This window comes from Spermophilus citellus, assembly GCF_964194105.1.
Source record: "Spermophilus citellus genome assembly, chromosome: 1".
NCBI classification, from domain to species: Eukaryota; Metazoa; Chordata; class Mammalia; order Rodentia; family Sciuridae; genus Spermophilus; species Spermophilus citellus.
Genome location: NC_138182.1, coordinates 133,199,037 through 133,217,300, shown reverse-complemented (window position 1 = coordinate 133,217,300; position 18,264 = coordinate 133,199,037). Strand labels below are relative to the sequence as shown.

General features: G+C 48.4%; 1 protein-coding gene across 1 annotated transcript in view; it reads right to left on the bottom strand.

Moving 5' to 3' along the window:
• CCNJL (cyclin J like) overlaps positions 1–18,264 on the bottom strand; it is a 53,939-nt gene that overhangs the window by 19,877 nt on the left and 15,798 nt on the right. The window contains 1 exon segment of the mRNA XM_081303351.1: positions 5,340–5,553. Within this exon segment, the coding sequence (XP_081159477.1) occupies positions 5,340–5,553 (214 nt within the window).

Below are 18,264 nucleotides of genomic sequence, written 5' to 3'. Positions count from 1 at the left end.
CAGCTCAGTGGTATAGCTCTGGCCTGGCAGGTGTGAGGCCCTGGTTTCAATTTCTAGCACCGCAAAAGAATTTTTTTTTTTTTAATCTAGTGGGCAAACTTGCAAGTACAAAATCAGTGAGCCAGGATCGCTTATATGTTGGTATATGCACAGAACATTTCTAGAAAAATATATGAGATCGATTTTGGAAAAAAGACACAGAAACTATTCTCAGAAGTTACCTCTGTAGTGTGGGATGGGAAACAGACTGTTTTTTATTTTATTTATTTATTTTATTTTATTTTTGGGAATCTCACTTTACAAGTGAGCATACATTTCTAATTTAACAAATCTACAGACAGGAGATGGGCTTCCACAGGTTAGCTCAGCACTGCGGAACAGATTCTGTAGCTCTGTAGGCTAAGGGATCCTGCCCTACAGGAGGGCCCGTGTCCAGAAAGGGGTCCCTTCCTGGCACAGGCCACTGCTTGATACTTCTCTTCCCTGGGGAGGAGGATGAGGGCCAAGATGAAGGTCAAAACAGGACTCAACTTCATCCACTAAATCCGGAAGTCTGAACTTGACCCTGAGGAACAGATGGATCTGCCACCCCCATCTGGCACTGAATCGCAGCCCAGAAGCCATCAGCCAGGGCCTGGACAGACTGCGGACCCACAGCTAACGACTCAGCAATCACAGACCCCGCTTTCCCAGGGCGTGGGGTGGGTCCAGAGGTGACAATGAGAGAAAGCACAGCGTGAGAGAACTGGGGTGAGGTGGGGGAAAGAAGAACGGAAAAGGAAGAGGAGCAGGAATCTGGCACTTCTGCTCCCTGGGAGATTGACATGGGTGTAATCCATGAGGCATTTCCCCCTCCTGACAAAGATAGGTTTATTTTCTCAGTGAAAACACACCATGACATCTAGGTCTGCAAGGACACACACAAGCTCTGGGGGTGAGACTGAGCACAGGACGCAAACTACTTACTTACGCCAGGTGCTTCTACAGCTTTTGAGCTTTTACAATAAAAGTGTCCCCCATATATCTTACGTCACAATGATTAAGTCTTACATTTAAGGCCATGCTACCGCAGGGGATAAGGCTACTCCTGCCTTTCTGGCTTTCTCTCCTGCCACCCCTCCTCCTGCAACTGCTCTGGATGGAGCTAAGGACTCAATGTCACCTCTGAGCAGCAACCAACAAAAGCAAACCTACAAGTTCTCTCCAAAAAGTAAATACAGAGTTGTTAACATACAACCTGCAAGCCAACCGTCAGATGTATGCCCCCCCAAAACTAAAGACAAGTGCTCAAATATACCAGACATTCGAATGTTTACAGCAGCACTAGTCACCATGGCCCAAAGGTGAAACTGACCCAAATATCCATCAACGGGTGACTGGGTAAGCAACCTGTGGCACGGACAGGGGAATATTATTGAGCCCTAAAAAGGAACACAGTGCCGACGGATGCCAGGGCAGGGATGAACCTCGAAACCACCATGTGAAGTGAAGGGAACCGGCCCTGCAGGCCACTTCAGGTGAAAGAGTCAGGACAGGAGAGCCCAAAGGGACAGAAAGCAGATCGCGGTGCCAGGGCTGGAGGAGGGAAGGAGCGTGACTGTTTAATCAGCACCAGGAATTTTTAAAGATGATGAAGATGATCTGGAACTAGATAGAATGACGGCCACCAACTAACAGTGTGAGTGTACTAAATGCCACTGAACTGCACACTTTAAAGTGGTTAAAATGGTAAATCTTACCTTACAGTATGAATTTTACTTTCATTGAAAAGCAAAATTCGAAACCCCTAAGCTGCATGACCGTAGGCAAGTTTCCCAGCCTCTCTGCACTCTCAGCATGACAGTGTGACCACCTAGGGTGGTGGGACGATTCCGTGTGGTGTGTCAGAAGTGCCTGGCATGGGGTGGGCATGTAGAAAGGGCCAATTTGTGATGAAGTGGTGGCTGCAGCTGTGATAAAACTTATATTTTTGGTGCTGGGGATGGAAACCAGGGCCTCAGGCATGTCAGGCAGCCCTCTACCCCTGAGCCATAACCCCAGCCCTTTTTTATTTTTTTTTTATTTTGAGACAGAGGTGTGTGTGGGGGGGTCTTGCTGTGGCCAAGGCTGGTCTTGAACTTGTGATCCTCCTGCATCAGTTTCCTGAGTTGCTGGGATTACAGGAGGGCACTGTCATGCGCAGCTGTGATGACAATTATCACTGTGCACTGTCAAAGCTGACTCACAGGAAGTCGTTGGGTGTCCAGGTTGTCAAATTATCCTTTTTTTGGGGTGCTGGGGATTGAGCCCAGGGCTTATGCCTACTAGCTATACCCCCAGCCCTCAAATTATCCTTTCATTTAAACTACAAGAGCAAAAAGACAGGAGAGGGGTAATGTATAAGATGAAGATTCAAGGTATGTTCATATCTATACTATATTTATGTTAAAATTCTATCCAGGTAGGAGATGCCATCACCTCAGAGACAAAGGGGTGGCTCTGCCACATGGCCTCTGGGGAAGGTCTCCCTTCCCACCCTCTTCTGTAGGCCTGCAGATCTGGGCCCTTGCCTAATCCCCATTTTATGGGGGCTGCAGGGGCTCTGGGCAGGTGAGAAAGTCCCTTCTATGCAAAGGCCCTCCTTATCTGGAAGCAGTTCTACAAACATGAAGTCTGACAGGTGGGGCAAGAATCTAGCTCTTCTTATCTCAAGAATAATGTGGGACCAAATTAGCACCACTCTAAACTTCCTGAGGCAAGGTGACCCCCCCTGTGGCTGTCTTCCTGGGGAGGGCAGGAGGAATGAATAGGATTTCAGGCTGCCATGGAAACTTTTCTTTCCTGGGGCCTCCGAAGCATATGGCAGGTGTCCTGAAAAAAAAAAATACGTTCCTGCCACCCACCCAGGCTGGCTGCCGCCTGCAGACATGTGGGTGGGGGCGTTTGCCTCCCCATCAGAACGGCCACCTCCCTCCACCATGGCGACAGCGCACAAAGGAGTCTCCCGTGTGCAATGTGCTCCTCATGTCCCAGCTCCCAGAGAGCCCGCTGGGGAAATGTAAGTCCCCCATGGAAATGTAAGTCCCTGCCCCCAGCAGACCTCAGATCACAGACAGCAACAGGCCAAAGGCCACCGTGCAGATTTTCCTTGCACCAACTGAAATGCAATGCCCATTCGGCCCTCTGCTGACAGGGGTGTCTTGCAAGCCCTGCATCTCTTCCCAAGGAGAAAGGACACTGGCATGTTGATTTGGGACTTTTAAGTAGCAAACAAGCTGGACTCCCAGCAAGACTGGCTGGGAAAGAAAAATTACAAATTTGGGGATATTAAACCTAAAGCAGCCAAAGGAATTAAAATCAGCCTCAGGTAGAAGGTCCCAGGGAGGAAAACAAGACAGGACTGGAACACTCTAAAGCTGAACTTCTCCAACTGGGTGATGGTGCCCGTGGGGGTCTATGGCAGTGTGCCAGGAACAGACAAAAGCACAGAAGAGAACGGGTGTGGTCCTCCTGGGTATCAACTGGAAAACGTGCAATAAAATAGGACAATGATACATCACAGAGGAGAATGCAATACCTGGTTGAATTTTAAGGATAAACTATGCAATGACAAACAAACATCCTGAGCCAGGCACAGTGGCACACGCCTATAATCCCAGGCTGAGGCAGGAGGATGGAGAGTTCAAAGCCAGCTTCAGCAACTTAATGAGAGTCTAAACAACTCAGCTAAGACCCTGTCTCTAAATAAAATATAAAAATGGCTGGGGATGTAGCTCAGTGGTTAAACGCCCTAGGCTTAATCCCTGGTACCAAAAAAAAAAAAAAAACAAAAAAACCAACAACAACCCAAAAGCCATCTGAATTGCAGCTGTCTACTTAGAACCCAAGGTCTTTAGGGGACACCACTGCTTTGCATTAAGGGCAACCTGAAGAAGTGCAGACTCTCAGTTTGGAAGGAGCCATTAACTTCATTAACGATTCCATGAGGTCTTATTATGTGCCAAGCTCTAAAAGTCACAGGCTGGAGAGGGCAGTGGGATGCTAAAATTCACAGCATCCAAGGCTGTGGGTCTATAATCAGACATGACCTGCCCAGGGCAGTGGGGAAGGGCTTCCACAAGGATGCAGGGCCTGGACCCGGAAGGCAAAGGGAATGAGAAGCAATCCAGGCAGAGGGAACAGAGTGCAAAGTTCTGTGGCAGAATGGGAACTGGTTAGTTTGGCTTGAATCCAGCAGTGAGGAGGAGAAAGATCAGAGAGGCCAGAACCTGAGGGGGTTGTCCTTATCCTAAGACTTGTGGCAATCATGGGTGGATTTAAGTGGCAGGTGGCATGGGAGATCTGTGTTCTTGGAATATTGTAAAAGCAGCAGCGTATTAATATAGTAATCCCTCCGGAGGCGGACAGATGGTCAAAGCCACACTGTGTTTTTGGTGAGGCCTTGTTGGAAAGTGCAAATCCCAAGAGGCCCATGCTGAAGCCTGGTGACTACATAACAGATCTGCTCAGGTCCAGATCAAGCAGTCACATTTTTAAGTACCTCTAAGAACAGTGGTTGCTGGGGTTCCCTTCCAGTGCATTCCAGAGCTCCATGTTGAGAAACAGGAAACATGCAGAGCACAGTTCCAAATCATGCAGTTCTGGCTTTGAATCTTGTCTACCCTGTACTACGGGGCACCCAAGCAAGTTTCTTTTCTGGTACTGGGTATTGAACCCAGGGGTACTTAACCACTGAGCCACATCCCCAGCCCTTTTTAATGTTTTATTTTGAGACAGGGCCTCGCTAAGTTGCTGAGACTGGCTTTGAACTCGTGATCCTTGTGCCTCAGCCTTCTGAACCACTGGGATTACAGGTGTGTGCCACTGCGCCCAGCTCCAAAGCAAGTTTCTTAACATTGCTGGGCCTTGGTAAAGTGGGGTAGGTAAGAGTATCTGTCTCCTAGGGCCACTGTGTGAATTTAGGCGTGGTAATGCATACCTGTAATTCCAGCAACTTGGGAGGCTGAGTCAGGAGGATCGCAAGTCCAAAGCCAACCTCATCAACTTAGCGAGGCACTAAGCAAATCAGCGAGATACTATCTTTAAATAAGATACAAAAAAGGGCTGAGGATATGTCTCAGTGGTTAAGCAACCCTGAGTTCAATCCCCTGGTACCAATAAAAAAAAAAAAAATAGACCAAGCTGCTAAAATCTTTATCAGTTTGGTACACTGTTAACATTATAGACTCTAAAAATAGTGACGATTATTAGTACAGTTCACACCCAGCTAAGGATGAACCCAGAAGATGCTTGAAGACCACTGGAGTATGAAACAGGGCTTGCTGAGGGGCAGGAGATGGCACAGGAAGAGTTCCACTTACTTGCAAGCAGGAGGCAGGAGATGGCCACCGTGTACAGCTGCTTGGAGGTGGTGATGTTGTAGCGGTCCGTGAAGTGGTCCAGCAGGTAGATGGCCAGGTGCCGGGCTGCAGGGCAGAGCTGGCAGTGGCTGCTCAGCAGGGTCAAGATGTCCACAAAGAACCGGCGGCTCTTCAGGAGTGGGGAGTGAGCTCGAAAGGTGGGCAGCTTCAGCTCCTGCAGAACAGGTGGGACAGGTGGGGGTTAGGCTTCCCATCAACCTCAGAGCCAGCTGCTGACCAGCCTGGGTGGTGCTTCCCTCTGTCCCCTCGTTCCTTCTGCCTCAGGTCTCAGGCAGGCAGCCTTTCTGTCCCAGAATGGCTAGACAGTCCCTCTGCCCTGCCCTTCCTAAAGATATGTTGGGTATCTGGGACTATAGGATGACAGAAGCCAGTCATTCCCCAAGGGGTGGGGGGAGGCTTTGCTCTACAAGACACACAGGCCAGGAAAGAATGACAGCCTTGTGGCCGGACACCCATGCCTGTATTTCGGTTCCACTGCTCAGCCAAGTCGTTAAGACTGTGGTCACCTGCCTTTCCCTTTGCTTCCTCCCTAATCCCTGAGGATTAAATGAAAAAAATATATATATGCAAGATGTTTGGCACACAATAACCTCTCACGGTCCACAGCTCACTCCTTCCGTGGGTAGGATCATGAGGCAGAGTTTTGAAAACAACCACGACAACAAAACCCAAGAAGAGTTGTTGAAATAGTACTAGGAACTCCCAAGCACCCTGAACTCGGATTCACTGGTTGCTGACGCTCTGCCTTCTCTCTCTCTGCATGCACACACTTTTTTTCTGAAAGTAAGTTCCAGACATTGTGACCCCAGCTCTCGGGAGGTGCCTTCTGCTTTGCAATCAGCACACCACTACGTTATCTGAATTTTATGTCCAACACAAGAAGAGAGAGCCAGCCCAAGAAATAGCAAAGCAACAAAGATTTATACGACAGAAAGAAAACTTTTGTGTATCTACCATATTTAACATTTAACCAAGTACGTTAGATTTTGTGTTTAGGAAATGTCTTAGCAGTATTTTTTTTTAAAAGAGAGAGTGAGAGAGAGAGAGAGAGAGAGAGAGAGAGAGAGAATTTTTAATATATATATATATTTTTTTAGTTTTCGGTGGACACAACATCTTTGTTTGTATGTGGTGCTGAGGATTGAACCCGGGCTGCACGCATGCCAGGCAAGCGCGCTACCGCTTGAGCCACGTCCCCAGCCCCTCTTAGCAGTATTTTGACAACAGAAAAACTAAAGAGAAGCAAAACTGAAGGAAAATGGAACAAGAAGTTGGCAAGAAAGGGATTATTTATGAGAGCTCACTAATGGCAGCTTCATGGGGGATGACATTAAAACAAACCCGGCTCCCCCTTCCTTCCTTCCTCCCTTTCTCCCGTGGTGCTGGGGATGGAATCCAGGTCTTGCACATGCTGGGTAAGTGCTCTACCACTGAGCTACCCCCCCCCCCCCAGCACTGTATAATGCCTCTCTCAATCCTTTACTCAATTAACCAAAGATTAGGACTAGAAAGAGGGGTGTGTCCATCCATTCCACACAGATGCATTTATTTTCCTCAATCTGTATGCAGTGCCTTCCAAATGTGAGGCATTATTCTAGCACTGCATCTGGCATAAGGCACACACATACCTAAATGTAGGATCTAAACTATAAAATTCTTCGAGGAAAACGGAAGGAAATCTTTGTGATATGATTAGATATGATAGCCCAAACTGAAGCCACAAGAGAAAAATACATAAGTCAGATTTCAAAATTAAAAACCTAGGGCTGGGGATGGGATTCAGTGGTACAGCACTTGCCTAGCTCGTGCAAGTCCCTGGGTTCCACAGTGCTGCAAAAAAAAAAAAAAAAAAAAAAAAGGAAGACAGGGGCTGGGGCTGTAGCTCAGGGGTAGAGCGCCTGCCTCCCATGTGTGAAGCCCTGGGTTCGATCCTCAGCACTGCATAAAAATAAATAAATAAATAAAGATATTGTATCCATCTACAACTAAAAAAAAATTAAAAAAGAAAAAGAAAAAGGAAGCCAGTAAATACATCCAAAAATATTCAACATTACTTATCGTTAGGGAAATGAAAAGCAACTCCAAAATAAGATACTACCTCACACCCCCTGGGATGGTGATTTAAAAAAAAAAAAAACAATTGCAACTCAAAGAAGTGCTGGTGAGGATATGAGCTAATAGGAACCCCCACTGGTGGGAAAGCAAAGTAGTGTAGCCACTGTGGGAAGAGTTTGGCAGGTCCTTGAAATATTAGATATAGAGTTATCACATGACCCAGCAATTCCAGTCCTTGCTTTATACGTAAGAGAAAGGAAAACCCACGGTCGCACAGACTTGGACACGAATGTTCACAATGGCATTATTCATGTCAGCCCCCAAGTGGGACCAACCCAAATGTCCATCAACTGATTAACAAATGGATTCACCAAAGTGTCTGGTATAGCTGTGCAATGGACGGCTACATGTGACACAGATCACACAGGATCTGGGGCAGAAGCTAGTCATCGAAGGCCACCTATTATATGACTTGATTTATGAAAAACGTTCAGAAGAGTCAGTCCATACAAACAGAATGTAGATGAGCAGGTGCCAGGGGCCAGGGGGAGTTGTTCGTGGGGGGTGGGAGTCCTCTGCCAAGTGAGGAAACAGCTCTGAAATTGGACAACGGAGATGACTGTATCACTCTGCGAATATACTAACAACTGAACTGCACACGTTAAAGGGCGAATTTTATGGGAAGTGAATGATTCTGTCCCAAGGAAGCTGTTATTAAAAAAGACAAGACAGACACACCACCCACGCTCACGCAGCCTATGGTCCAGTAAGAGAGCCGGTAATGAACAGTGAGGCAGTTACATAATTCCAACCAGTGAGGAGTGCTGGGGGACAGCTGCAGACGCGGAGCGCCCCCATCCTCCTCGAGGGAGGTGCTTGCCCTACACAAGCAAAGCTGGGGTACAGACTTCACACTGCTCCCGTCTTGGCCCTATCCTCCAGACGGCAGGACTCAGCAATCCTCGTAGCCCAAGGGCTTTGCTTATGGAAGGTGCTCAGAGCCAGAATAAATTACTTCCTCTCCCTAATATTTATAGATGAAGAAACTGAGTTTGAGAAAGTCCCTTAACCCTGAGGCTTTACTGAACTAGCAACAGATCTGAGACTAGAATTTTCAACGTATCCTTTTTTTCCAACATTTTATTTTTGAAGTCATGGTATCTTTTATCCCCAGCTTAATGGTTTTAAGGAAAAGACCCCACCCATCATTCTTGTGTGTCCTTCAACTTACTGACTGGGTGCAGGAGCTGGGAATTGAACCCTCCCAGAGCCTCAGGCCTGCCAGGCAAGCACTCTACCACTGAGCCACACCCCACCCCATCTGATGCTTTATGTGGCCACCCCACTCTTTGGGTCCAAGTTCCAAGTGCTTTTGCTCATCATTGTGTCCCCAGCTTCCCAGTGTGATCAGAACAGGTGGGTGTTCAATAACCCACAGTTGATGGGAAATGGCAGGGAGGGAGGGGAAAGGGAGAGAGGAAAGGTGTAAATTGCAGGGGTGGGTACAGATGGCCCTGGGCCTAGAATGGACTTCAAAGAGGAGAAATGGAGTCACATCCCCAGCCCTTTTTTGTGTTTTATTTAGAGACAGGGTCTCACTGAGTTGCTTAGGGCCTCGCTCAGTTACTGAGGCTGCCTTTCAACTTGCAAGCCTCCTGCCTCAGCCTCCTGAGCCACTGGGATTACAGGCGTAGGCCACCATGCCTGGCTGGAGCCAAGTTTTGAAAGGACATCTAGGAACTACTTGTGAAGAGGCAGAAGGGAAGTATGCTCAGCAGAAGAAACAGCATCTGCAAAGTCACACAGGGGAACCTGGAGCTCCAGTTTCTGGGGAAACTGGAGAGGGTGGAGCAGCCAGGCCGGCAGGGCGTGCCTACCCAAAGCAGGCTGAAAGGTGGGCTGGCTTCCGCTTTAGAGGCCCTGCTAAGATCCTGCCAGGAGGTCCTGGGGGCCACTGAAGGGTTTCAACAGGGCCTCGACCTGGTCAGGACAGCCTTGCTTGAAGAACTCTCAGCCAGCCTTCCTCCTGAGCTAAGGCCATACAGCAGCAGCAGCTACTGTGGGCTGACCATTTCCTCCCAACACGACTCCTGCCCTCCAGCACCCCTGGCCCCCAGGATGCTGCTGTTTGGGTATTTCCTCTAAGCACAGGGGCTCTAAGTTCAGGTCAAAGCAGAAGCAACCACAATCACAGATCCTTCATGTCTGGTAGGCCACAGCTGCCGGAAGTCAGCCTTTGCCAAGTGACCCTTGGCTGGCCACGCTACCCTCATCAGGGAGGTCCAGGGCCTTGAGACACAAGTCAGATAATGCAACGTCCTGCCTTCCCGTCCCACTCAACTCAATCGAGCTCAACATCTTCTAGATCTTCCTTTGTACCAAGAGAGAGAGAAGAGAGATCAGTGCAGCACACCTTATGCCCGTCCTCTGGACACACTTCTGGGAAAATACAACCTTTGCCTTGAGCAGATTCTCAAAGGAAGCCACGAACACATGAAAAAAAAAAGTTATGGACAGTTGGAGTAGGCAAGCAACCCCTGTTAAGGAGCAGCGAGCAGGCGAGATTTTCTAGAAAAGGCTGTCTCAAAGGGGCAGGACTGTGAAAGTGATGTTACCGCCATTGACCGGTGACGAGTCCTTGCTTCCCCAATGTTGAAGAATAACACCAGAGAAGCACACGGCGAGGCAAGGTCAGAGTAGAAATTAGAAGTTTATTAAAGGACAGCAGAAAAGACTTCTCCCGGAGGAAGAAGGGGACCCAAGAGGTGGAATCCGTGGAAGTGCGGTTGTCTCTCCATTTTATAGTTTCTTTAAGTGATGGAATGTAGGTGGGAAGGCCCGAGGGGTGGGACACAGGTGGGCCAAAGAAGTAACCTGGGCAGGAAGGACTTCTGAGTCAGCACCTTCAAGTTTGCTGGGGGCTGTTCACTAACACTTCTTTGAGGTGGACTTTGGCCTAGGGCCTTTTCGGACTTCATTAACATTCCATGAGTTGTCCTGGTTTCCAGGAATCATTCTCAGCATGGCCTCCACTTTAGATTTCACTTGGTATTAGACCCGATTTATCTAACTACACTGACTACCTAACTTTAAATCTAGCTTCATTGACAGCTGTCTCCCTGGGATACTCTTCCTCCCTATTTCTACTTGAAGCTCAAATATTGGTTTAAATGTCACTTCATAAGATAGGCCTTCTCTGACTTCCCCAACACCCCAATCAGGTTCCCTATTCTCTCTCCTGGCATGCTGTTCTTGGTGGCCCTGTTACAAAATGTGTGTTGAGTAAAAAAGAATGACTACAGGGTTGTCCTTCCCTGCATCAAACACTGCCCCAATCCCTGCTTACCGGGAAGCTGCTGAACAGGATGTGGAGCCTGGTGGCTCTAGGTTGGAATCTCAGTTTCATGGTTTGCTAACCTTGGGCATGTGAATTCTGGCTTTTAGTGTCCTCTTTGAGCAATGGAGAAATGCCACTGTAAATGTGGAGTTTCTGGCACTCAGCAAGCATGAATGGCCCCTCTCTCAAACTCCTAGATAACCAAACTCCATGTAAGCAGATTTTATCAAAGGCCTGGAGCCCTGGTCTCTTTTGTAGGCTCAAAGGAACCCACTTTGAGCTGGGATTGTGGCCCAGCGGTAGAGCGCTCGCCTAGCATGGGCAGGACCCGGGTTTGATCCTCGGCACCACGTAAAAATAAAGGTATTGGGCTGGGGATGTGGCTCAAGCGGTAGCGCGCTCGCCTGGCATGCGGGGGGCACTGGGTTCGATCCTCAGCACCACATAAAAATAAAATAAAGATGTTGTGTCCATCAAAAACTGAAAAATAAATATTTTTTTTTTTTTAAAAAAGGAACCCACTTTGAGAAACATGGAATGAAGCTTTCTACCTTGGGATTGTTGACAGCTGGATTGAGGCACCTCAGCCAGGAAGGACACCTGTCTATCTCTGTGCCCCCTGCAGAGTCCCCAAACCAAATGGAATTAGTGGCGCTGAGCCTCTGCTTCTCCCTGTCCCTCAGAAAAGGGCGACTCCTTGGCTCAAGGACAACAATGTGGGGCCGCTGTCCTGTTTGGTTTGTGTCCAGCTGATTATTTCACTAACCCAATTAGGGGAGGGGAAGCACGGGTTTCAAGACTGTGCTCTAAGGATCTGGACTCCTCCCCAAGCCCCCTGGACCTTGGTCTGCTCCGGGGAAGGCAGAGCAGCCCACGTGCGGGAGGCCAGTCCCTCTGCCGAGTGGCCTGGACTCCAGAAACAAGAGGGCAGCCTGCCCAGGATAGTTTGCAGTGCTCTCCCTGGATCAGGCAGCTGCTGCCGGGCAGTTAGCAAACAGCTCAGACAGAAGCCTCGGCAGCAACTGGGCTGGGCAGGTGGCCTTCCTCTCAGTAATAGGCCTGGCAGGGCCGGGCAGCATCAGTGTGGCCGGCAGCAGGCTGTGGGGGGACTGGAGACAAAGGGGCGGAGGGAAGGACTGCAGTCTCCTGACAACCTTCTCTCCTCTCAGCTCCTGCTCTTTATCACCTGAGCTGGACAGGAGAGCCTGTCTGCCACAGGTGCCTCTAGAGATGAGCAGATGGTGGCAAGGGACAGATGGTCATGATTGAGTTTGGGGGTGGAAAGACATTCTTTTTTTTTTTTTAACTATTTATTTATTTAATTTTTAGTTTTCGGCGGACTCAACATCTTTGTTGGTATGTGGTGCTGAGGCTCGAACCCGGGCCACACGCATGCCAGGCGAGCGCGCTACCACTTGAGCCACATCCCCAGCCCTGGAAAGACATTCTTGATAAAAAAAAAAAAACAAAAAAAAACCCACTTCTCACAGTAGTTGATTTATTTATTTTGCAGTACTGGGGATTGAACCCGGCCCCACACATGCTAGATAAGTGCTCTACCATGAGCTATGAAACCACCCCACCCTTTTCTTAATTTTTATTCTGGAACAGGGTTTGCTAAGTTGCCCAGGCTGGCCTCAAACTTGAGATCCTCCTGCCTCGGCTCCTGCAATAGCTGAGATTTAGGAGTGCACCACCACTTGGTACACTACTTGGTCACAGTAGTTTATTTTTTAAAATAATTACTACGGACCAGAAAAAAAAAAAAACTAGAAGACAATATACTAAAATGTTCTCAGTGGTTATCTGGCAGGTGGGTGAGAGGTGTTGACGTTTTTCACGATTTTCACTTTCCTGCTTTTTGACATTATCTAAATTAAAACAAAACACATTCAATGTATAACCAGTTTATTTCAATAACTAGGTTTCCAGTTTGAAGAAAGGATAGACACCCACTGTATTGAAGTCCAGCTCAGTTCATTCCCAAGGGTTTCCTGGCAATCTTACATTGGCCCTTTAACAAAAAATCAGCCCTTTATTAATAAATGCCCCTTCAATGCCCAGTCAGTACCCACGTCATCCTCCAACCATGCAAAGCCCAGACTAGCGTCTTCCCCAGGGTGTTCCTTTTCTCTACCTTTCTCTTTTTAACTAATTATATGTTCACAGATGAATTTTAAATAATGATTTTTTTTAGTACAGGAAATTAACCACTGAGCAACACCCCCAGCCATTTTTCATATTTTATTTTGAGACAGGGTCTCACTGAGTTGCTTAGAGCCTTGCTAAGTTGCTGAGGCTGGTTTTGAACTCATGATTCTCCTGCCTCAGCCTCCTGAGCACTGGGATTGCAGGTATGCACCACCGCGCCCAGCTGCACTGATGAATTTTTTTTTTAAAGAGAGAGTGAGAGAGGAGAGAGAGAGAGAGAGAGAGAGAGAGAGAGAGAGAGAGAGAGAGAGAGAGAGAATTTTTTAATATTCACTTTTTAGTTCTGGGCGGACACAACATCTTTGTTGGTATGTGGTGCTGAGGATCGAACCCGGGCCGCACGCATGCCAGGAGGGCGCGCTACCACTTGAGCCACATCCCCAGCCCCACTGATGAATTTTTAAAAAGTAGAAACGCAGAGGGACCCAGCAGGAAAGACTGAGTTTTATTTAGTCCATCTTTCTTAGTGCTGGGGATGGAGTCCAGGGCCTCAAGACATGTGGGGTGAGTGCTGCTCTGCTGAGCTCCACCCAGCCCAAGAACTGAGCGGTACCTGGACCCCTTAGCTGCTTCCTGATGCAAACTTTCATAAAACAGGGTCACAACCTACAACTGCTTCCCACTGCCCCCAAGACAGCTTCACAGACAATGTTTTCAGCATTGCCTAGCATTTAACTGCAGTGTTGGACCCTGACCTCACCAACCCTGATTCTGGACATCTGGGCTCTTTCTCTTCCCTAGGATCTTGCTCCTCAGAGGCCTTTCCCAACTCTCCTTCTCCACAGCATCCAGGGACTTCCCACAAGCAGTAGTTTACCTGCTTTTATTAACTGTCCACCCTCCACCCCACACAATGGGCTCTCCCTGAGGCAGCAGACTACTCCCTGCTGCTCAGTCTGTACCCTGGTTACCTGTCTCACAGTAAGGATGAATTAGTTTGCCTTTGTTCACATATGAATATCTGACCAGTGTGAAACTCTGCATCATGTGCAACCACAAGAATGGGGTCCTGATTAGAATAAAGTCGTACTCCGTGTCTGTATAATATGTCAAAATACACTCTACTGTCATGTTATCTAAAAAGAACAAATGAAACATTTAAAGGACCCAGTAGTACATACAAAAAAATAAATAAATAAAAACACCTGCTGAGTGAGACAATGCTTGTAGGACTGAATGAGGGGATGCTCTGAGGGAATCCTCAATCTTCCTGTGGCCTTCTATGCCCTGAGGCTTTCTTACCTATCCCTGCATCCTTCCCTGTAACTGCCAGAAGTAACTTCTCCCCATCATGGGAACATTGTCATGACTTATAAGCCAGCATCTCTGACACGAGAGGAGCCATTCAGGAGGTTGGGAGGGGTGGTATCAGGCAGCCTTGACTCTACTCTCCTTGAGCTGGGGTGCACCTCAGTAGTAGAGCATTTGTCTAGCAAGATACAGGGCCTGGGCTCCGTCCCCAGTAACACAAAATAAAAGAAGGGAAGGAGAGGGAAATCACTTCTTTGCCTGGGGGCGCTCCAGTAGGAAGAGGGTTATCAGTGAATGACAACCTACACAGAGCCCCAAACACAGCTACATGCAGAAGCGCTGGGCTGGGTGCACAGATCTGTGAAGACTCCAGGTGTAAGCTGGGCACGGCGGCACAAGCCTGTAATCCCAGTGGTTTAGGAGGTTGAAGCAGGAGGATTGCTGAATTCAAAGACAGCCTCAGCAATTCAGTGAAGCCCCAAGTAACTTAGCAAGACCCTGTTTCAAAATAAAAACTAAAAAGGGCTAGGGATGTGGCTGGGTGGTTAAGTGCCTTTGTTTTCAGTCCCTGATACCAAAAAAAAAAAAAAAAGATGTCCACTCCAGGTGCTTGTTGTTCCCCAACCCTGGTGCCCCTCTCTCTCAGTGGTGCTCAAGTTGGCAGAGTGGGGCACACTTCCCTGCCTGAGCCGGGTTACCCTGTGCCAGGAGGGCGTGCAGATGGGCAGGGCCAACCCCAAGTAAAGTTACACAAGACCCCAAGCCACAGGCCAGAATGTGGCAGACACTGCCCCAGGGGCCGGCCTGTGACTGCTGCAGGACAGAGGGAGGGTGGGGAGAAAATGCTTCACACATCTGTTCACACATAGGCTCTTAAGGCCTTTTGTGGCTAACCTTGGAGGAGTCTGAAGGTCATGTGCACTGTAAGAGTTCAGTCCATCAGCGGGTTCCTCCTATTAGGGGAGAAGGGGACATCCTCCCTTTAACCCTTGCTGTCCTGCAGGCTGTATTTTCTTCTAGCTGCCTGCAGCTTCACTCTCATTATTAACTCTTGGCTATGTCACACGTCAGCTTAAGTCACCTCCACCTTCTGCCCCCTGCTCATGCTTCTGTCAGCTACTCCCCAGGTGCCCTGGACTCCTCATCCATCAGCCCACTCACTCTTACTGCCCTTCTTCCCACCAGACTGCAAACATCACAAAAGCAGGGACCGGGCTCAGCTGCTCAGCCTAGTGACCCCAATACCTGACCCGAAAGAGATGCTCGCTATGGAAAATACTTGAAAAGAACAGGAGAGGAAAAAAAAATTATTTAGGTTGTAGCAAACTACCTATGCTAATGAGCAATTCCAAACCCTCAGGAAGGCCAGATAGGAGGCAGGAGAAAACCAAACTGGAGTAGCTAAATTCCAGGGGAAAGAGAGGCATTTCCTTGCCTTAGGGTGGGAAAGGAAAGGAGCTTTGGTCTACCCAGCGGCCATAAAGGATTTCCAGAGGAAGCAGGTCAGTGTTTATGGAGAACTGGGAATTTCAAGAAGAATGATAAATTATGTATCCATTTTAGAGGCAATGTTTCTCAGAGCGTGCTCCCTGAAGCAAAGGGTTCTAGGGGCCATAGTTTGGGAAACACTGCATATCACACTGCTTCTTCGTGAATAAGGAATAGTGCATTAGCCCAGGAGAGGCCCCGAGACATATATTCAGCAATAAAACGTATATAACTTTGGGAAACTCTAGGTTCAATTCATTGATCCACAGGATACCATTCCTTACTCCATTTGGGGGAGGCAGAAAGCTTCTTTTGGGAAATAGAGCTTTAGGGTGCTGCTGCTGGGGGATTTAAACTCTAGCACATCTGCAAGGCTAGACCCTGGCAGAAATCCCTGGCTAGGTGCCTAATAATTTGATGATTCTAAGCCTAGAGATTTACTGAAAAGCTTGCTGAGATTAACAAGCACAGCTTCCACCTGCAGAACTGCCCTGGTAAAAATTTCCATATGGCCCTGGCACCAGGGGTCCGGGATAGGCCTACAAGAGGCTGCAGATGGCAGAAGCCCCAGGCAGTCCAGAGCTGGGTGCCCTCCCTTCAGAGGTCCTGGGACTGGACTCTAGATGAAATCCCCTGCCCCTGTCCCACCTCACATGTAATATATATTTTTAATATATTATAATTTTGGCAGCTCCCAATCCTCCGTAAACAGCACCCTCCTTGGAAGCTCTCTGTTGCTGTTTGGTAGACTGAGGCCCGTGCCACCCTAAGGCAAGGAAGGACAGACTTCTCTTTTGCAGAAATTCAGCTTCTTCTGCATCCCCGCCCCCCACCCCCAGGCCTACATGTGTAATTTGGAATTGCTTATTATGATGAATAGTTGTATACTGTCTTCTGAGAGTATAGATTTATGCATATCTATCCATATCCCACAGACAGATATAATTAAATAATTTAAAGCCTTTTAATTATCATAGCAAGATATAAAGAAAGACCATGTATAACCTAAGTGACCAACAGGAAGCAGACCTGCAGATCTGAAGGGAAAGAGACAGAAGAGGGAGCGTTCCTCAGAGGCCTCAGGAGTCCCCAGCACTGACCCGAAAGCCCAGCCAGGCGCCTCCCTCCTTCCCTCTCTGTCATTGCCTAACACAATCTGAGGAGGCACTTTCGGTAAAGTGGTTACACCTCTGTGGGAACTGTTTCGACACCCTCTGGAGGGCGGACCGCAGCATGAGAAGCCAGCAATGCTAGCAATGACCCTCCTGCTGAAGTCTGGCCCAAGCTTCCGTCCAACAGAGTGAGAAGTTGCACCCAGTGACATCTGTCTGTCACTGGCCCTCTACCCCTCAGCAAATGGCAGGCGGGTCAGCACCACTCCTCATTCCCAGGAGCCAGAGTCACTGCCCCCTGAGCAAATCTCTGTACCGTGCTCAGGTATGGCTGCCAGGGCACCTGATGGTGACCACACACATCTGCCCGGCCTCCGCTGGTCCCCATTCCACCCCTCCAAACACCCCCAGAGACAATAATCAGGGCCTTTTTATATCCCTGCTTCCAGAGTTCTTCACTTCAGTGGCTTCCTGATAGGACCACATCCCTCACACTGCCCGAACCAGGATGCTCTTCATTCTCCATGCCTGCAATATCCAGGGGCAGGACACAACCTCTCTGTAATAAGTCCCAGGCTTGGATCTCTCTTTTCCCCTCAAAGTTACTCACCTTGTTTTCTTCCCCTTGCCCCTTCTCAGTGCTGGGGACAGAACCCAAAGCCTTGCACGTGCTAGACAAGTGCTCTGTCACTGAGCTACATCCCCAGCCCAGGGTTACCACTCTTGTTCAGTGGCTCTTACCACTCTGTGTCCAAAGCTTTTCACTGTCTACTTCAAGCTTCCATCCCTGAGTTCCAGATTGGTTCTGGTGCTTTTCCTGGGCAGCCTGACTCTAGCATGAAGCCCAGAATGGTTCAGTGGGTAACTCCTGCTACTCCCCCCAAGGCTGAGACTCTGCTCCCCTGTCCATCTATGGTCCAAAGTTTCTCAGAGGGGCATCAGTTAACCACATGAATTAGCGTCTCCTGGAGACCTGTTTAAAAACAGAGGTTCTTCCTTGCACTGGGTTGAATAGTGTTCCCCCAAATTTTACATCCACCCAGAATCTAAGAACATGACCTCATTTGGAAATAGGGTCTTTACAGATGGAATCAAGTGAAAATAAGATTATATGGGGGCTGGGGCTGAAGTTCAGTGGCAGAGCACTTGCCTGGCATGCATGAGGCACTGGATTGGATCCTCCACACCACATTAAAAAATAAATAAGATAAAGGCATCCTGTCCATCTACAACTACAAAAAAAGGGGGGGGGGATCAAATTGGAATAGGATGGGCCTTCATCCAACACCTGGTATCCTTATAAGAAGAGAAAACATGGGTGGAGATAGCTCAGTGGTAGACCTCTTGCTCAGCATGTATAAGGCTCTAGGTTCAGTCCCAAGTATGATTAAAAAAAAAGTGAGGGATGGGG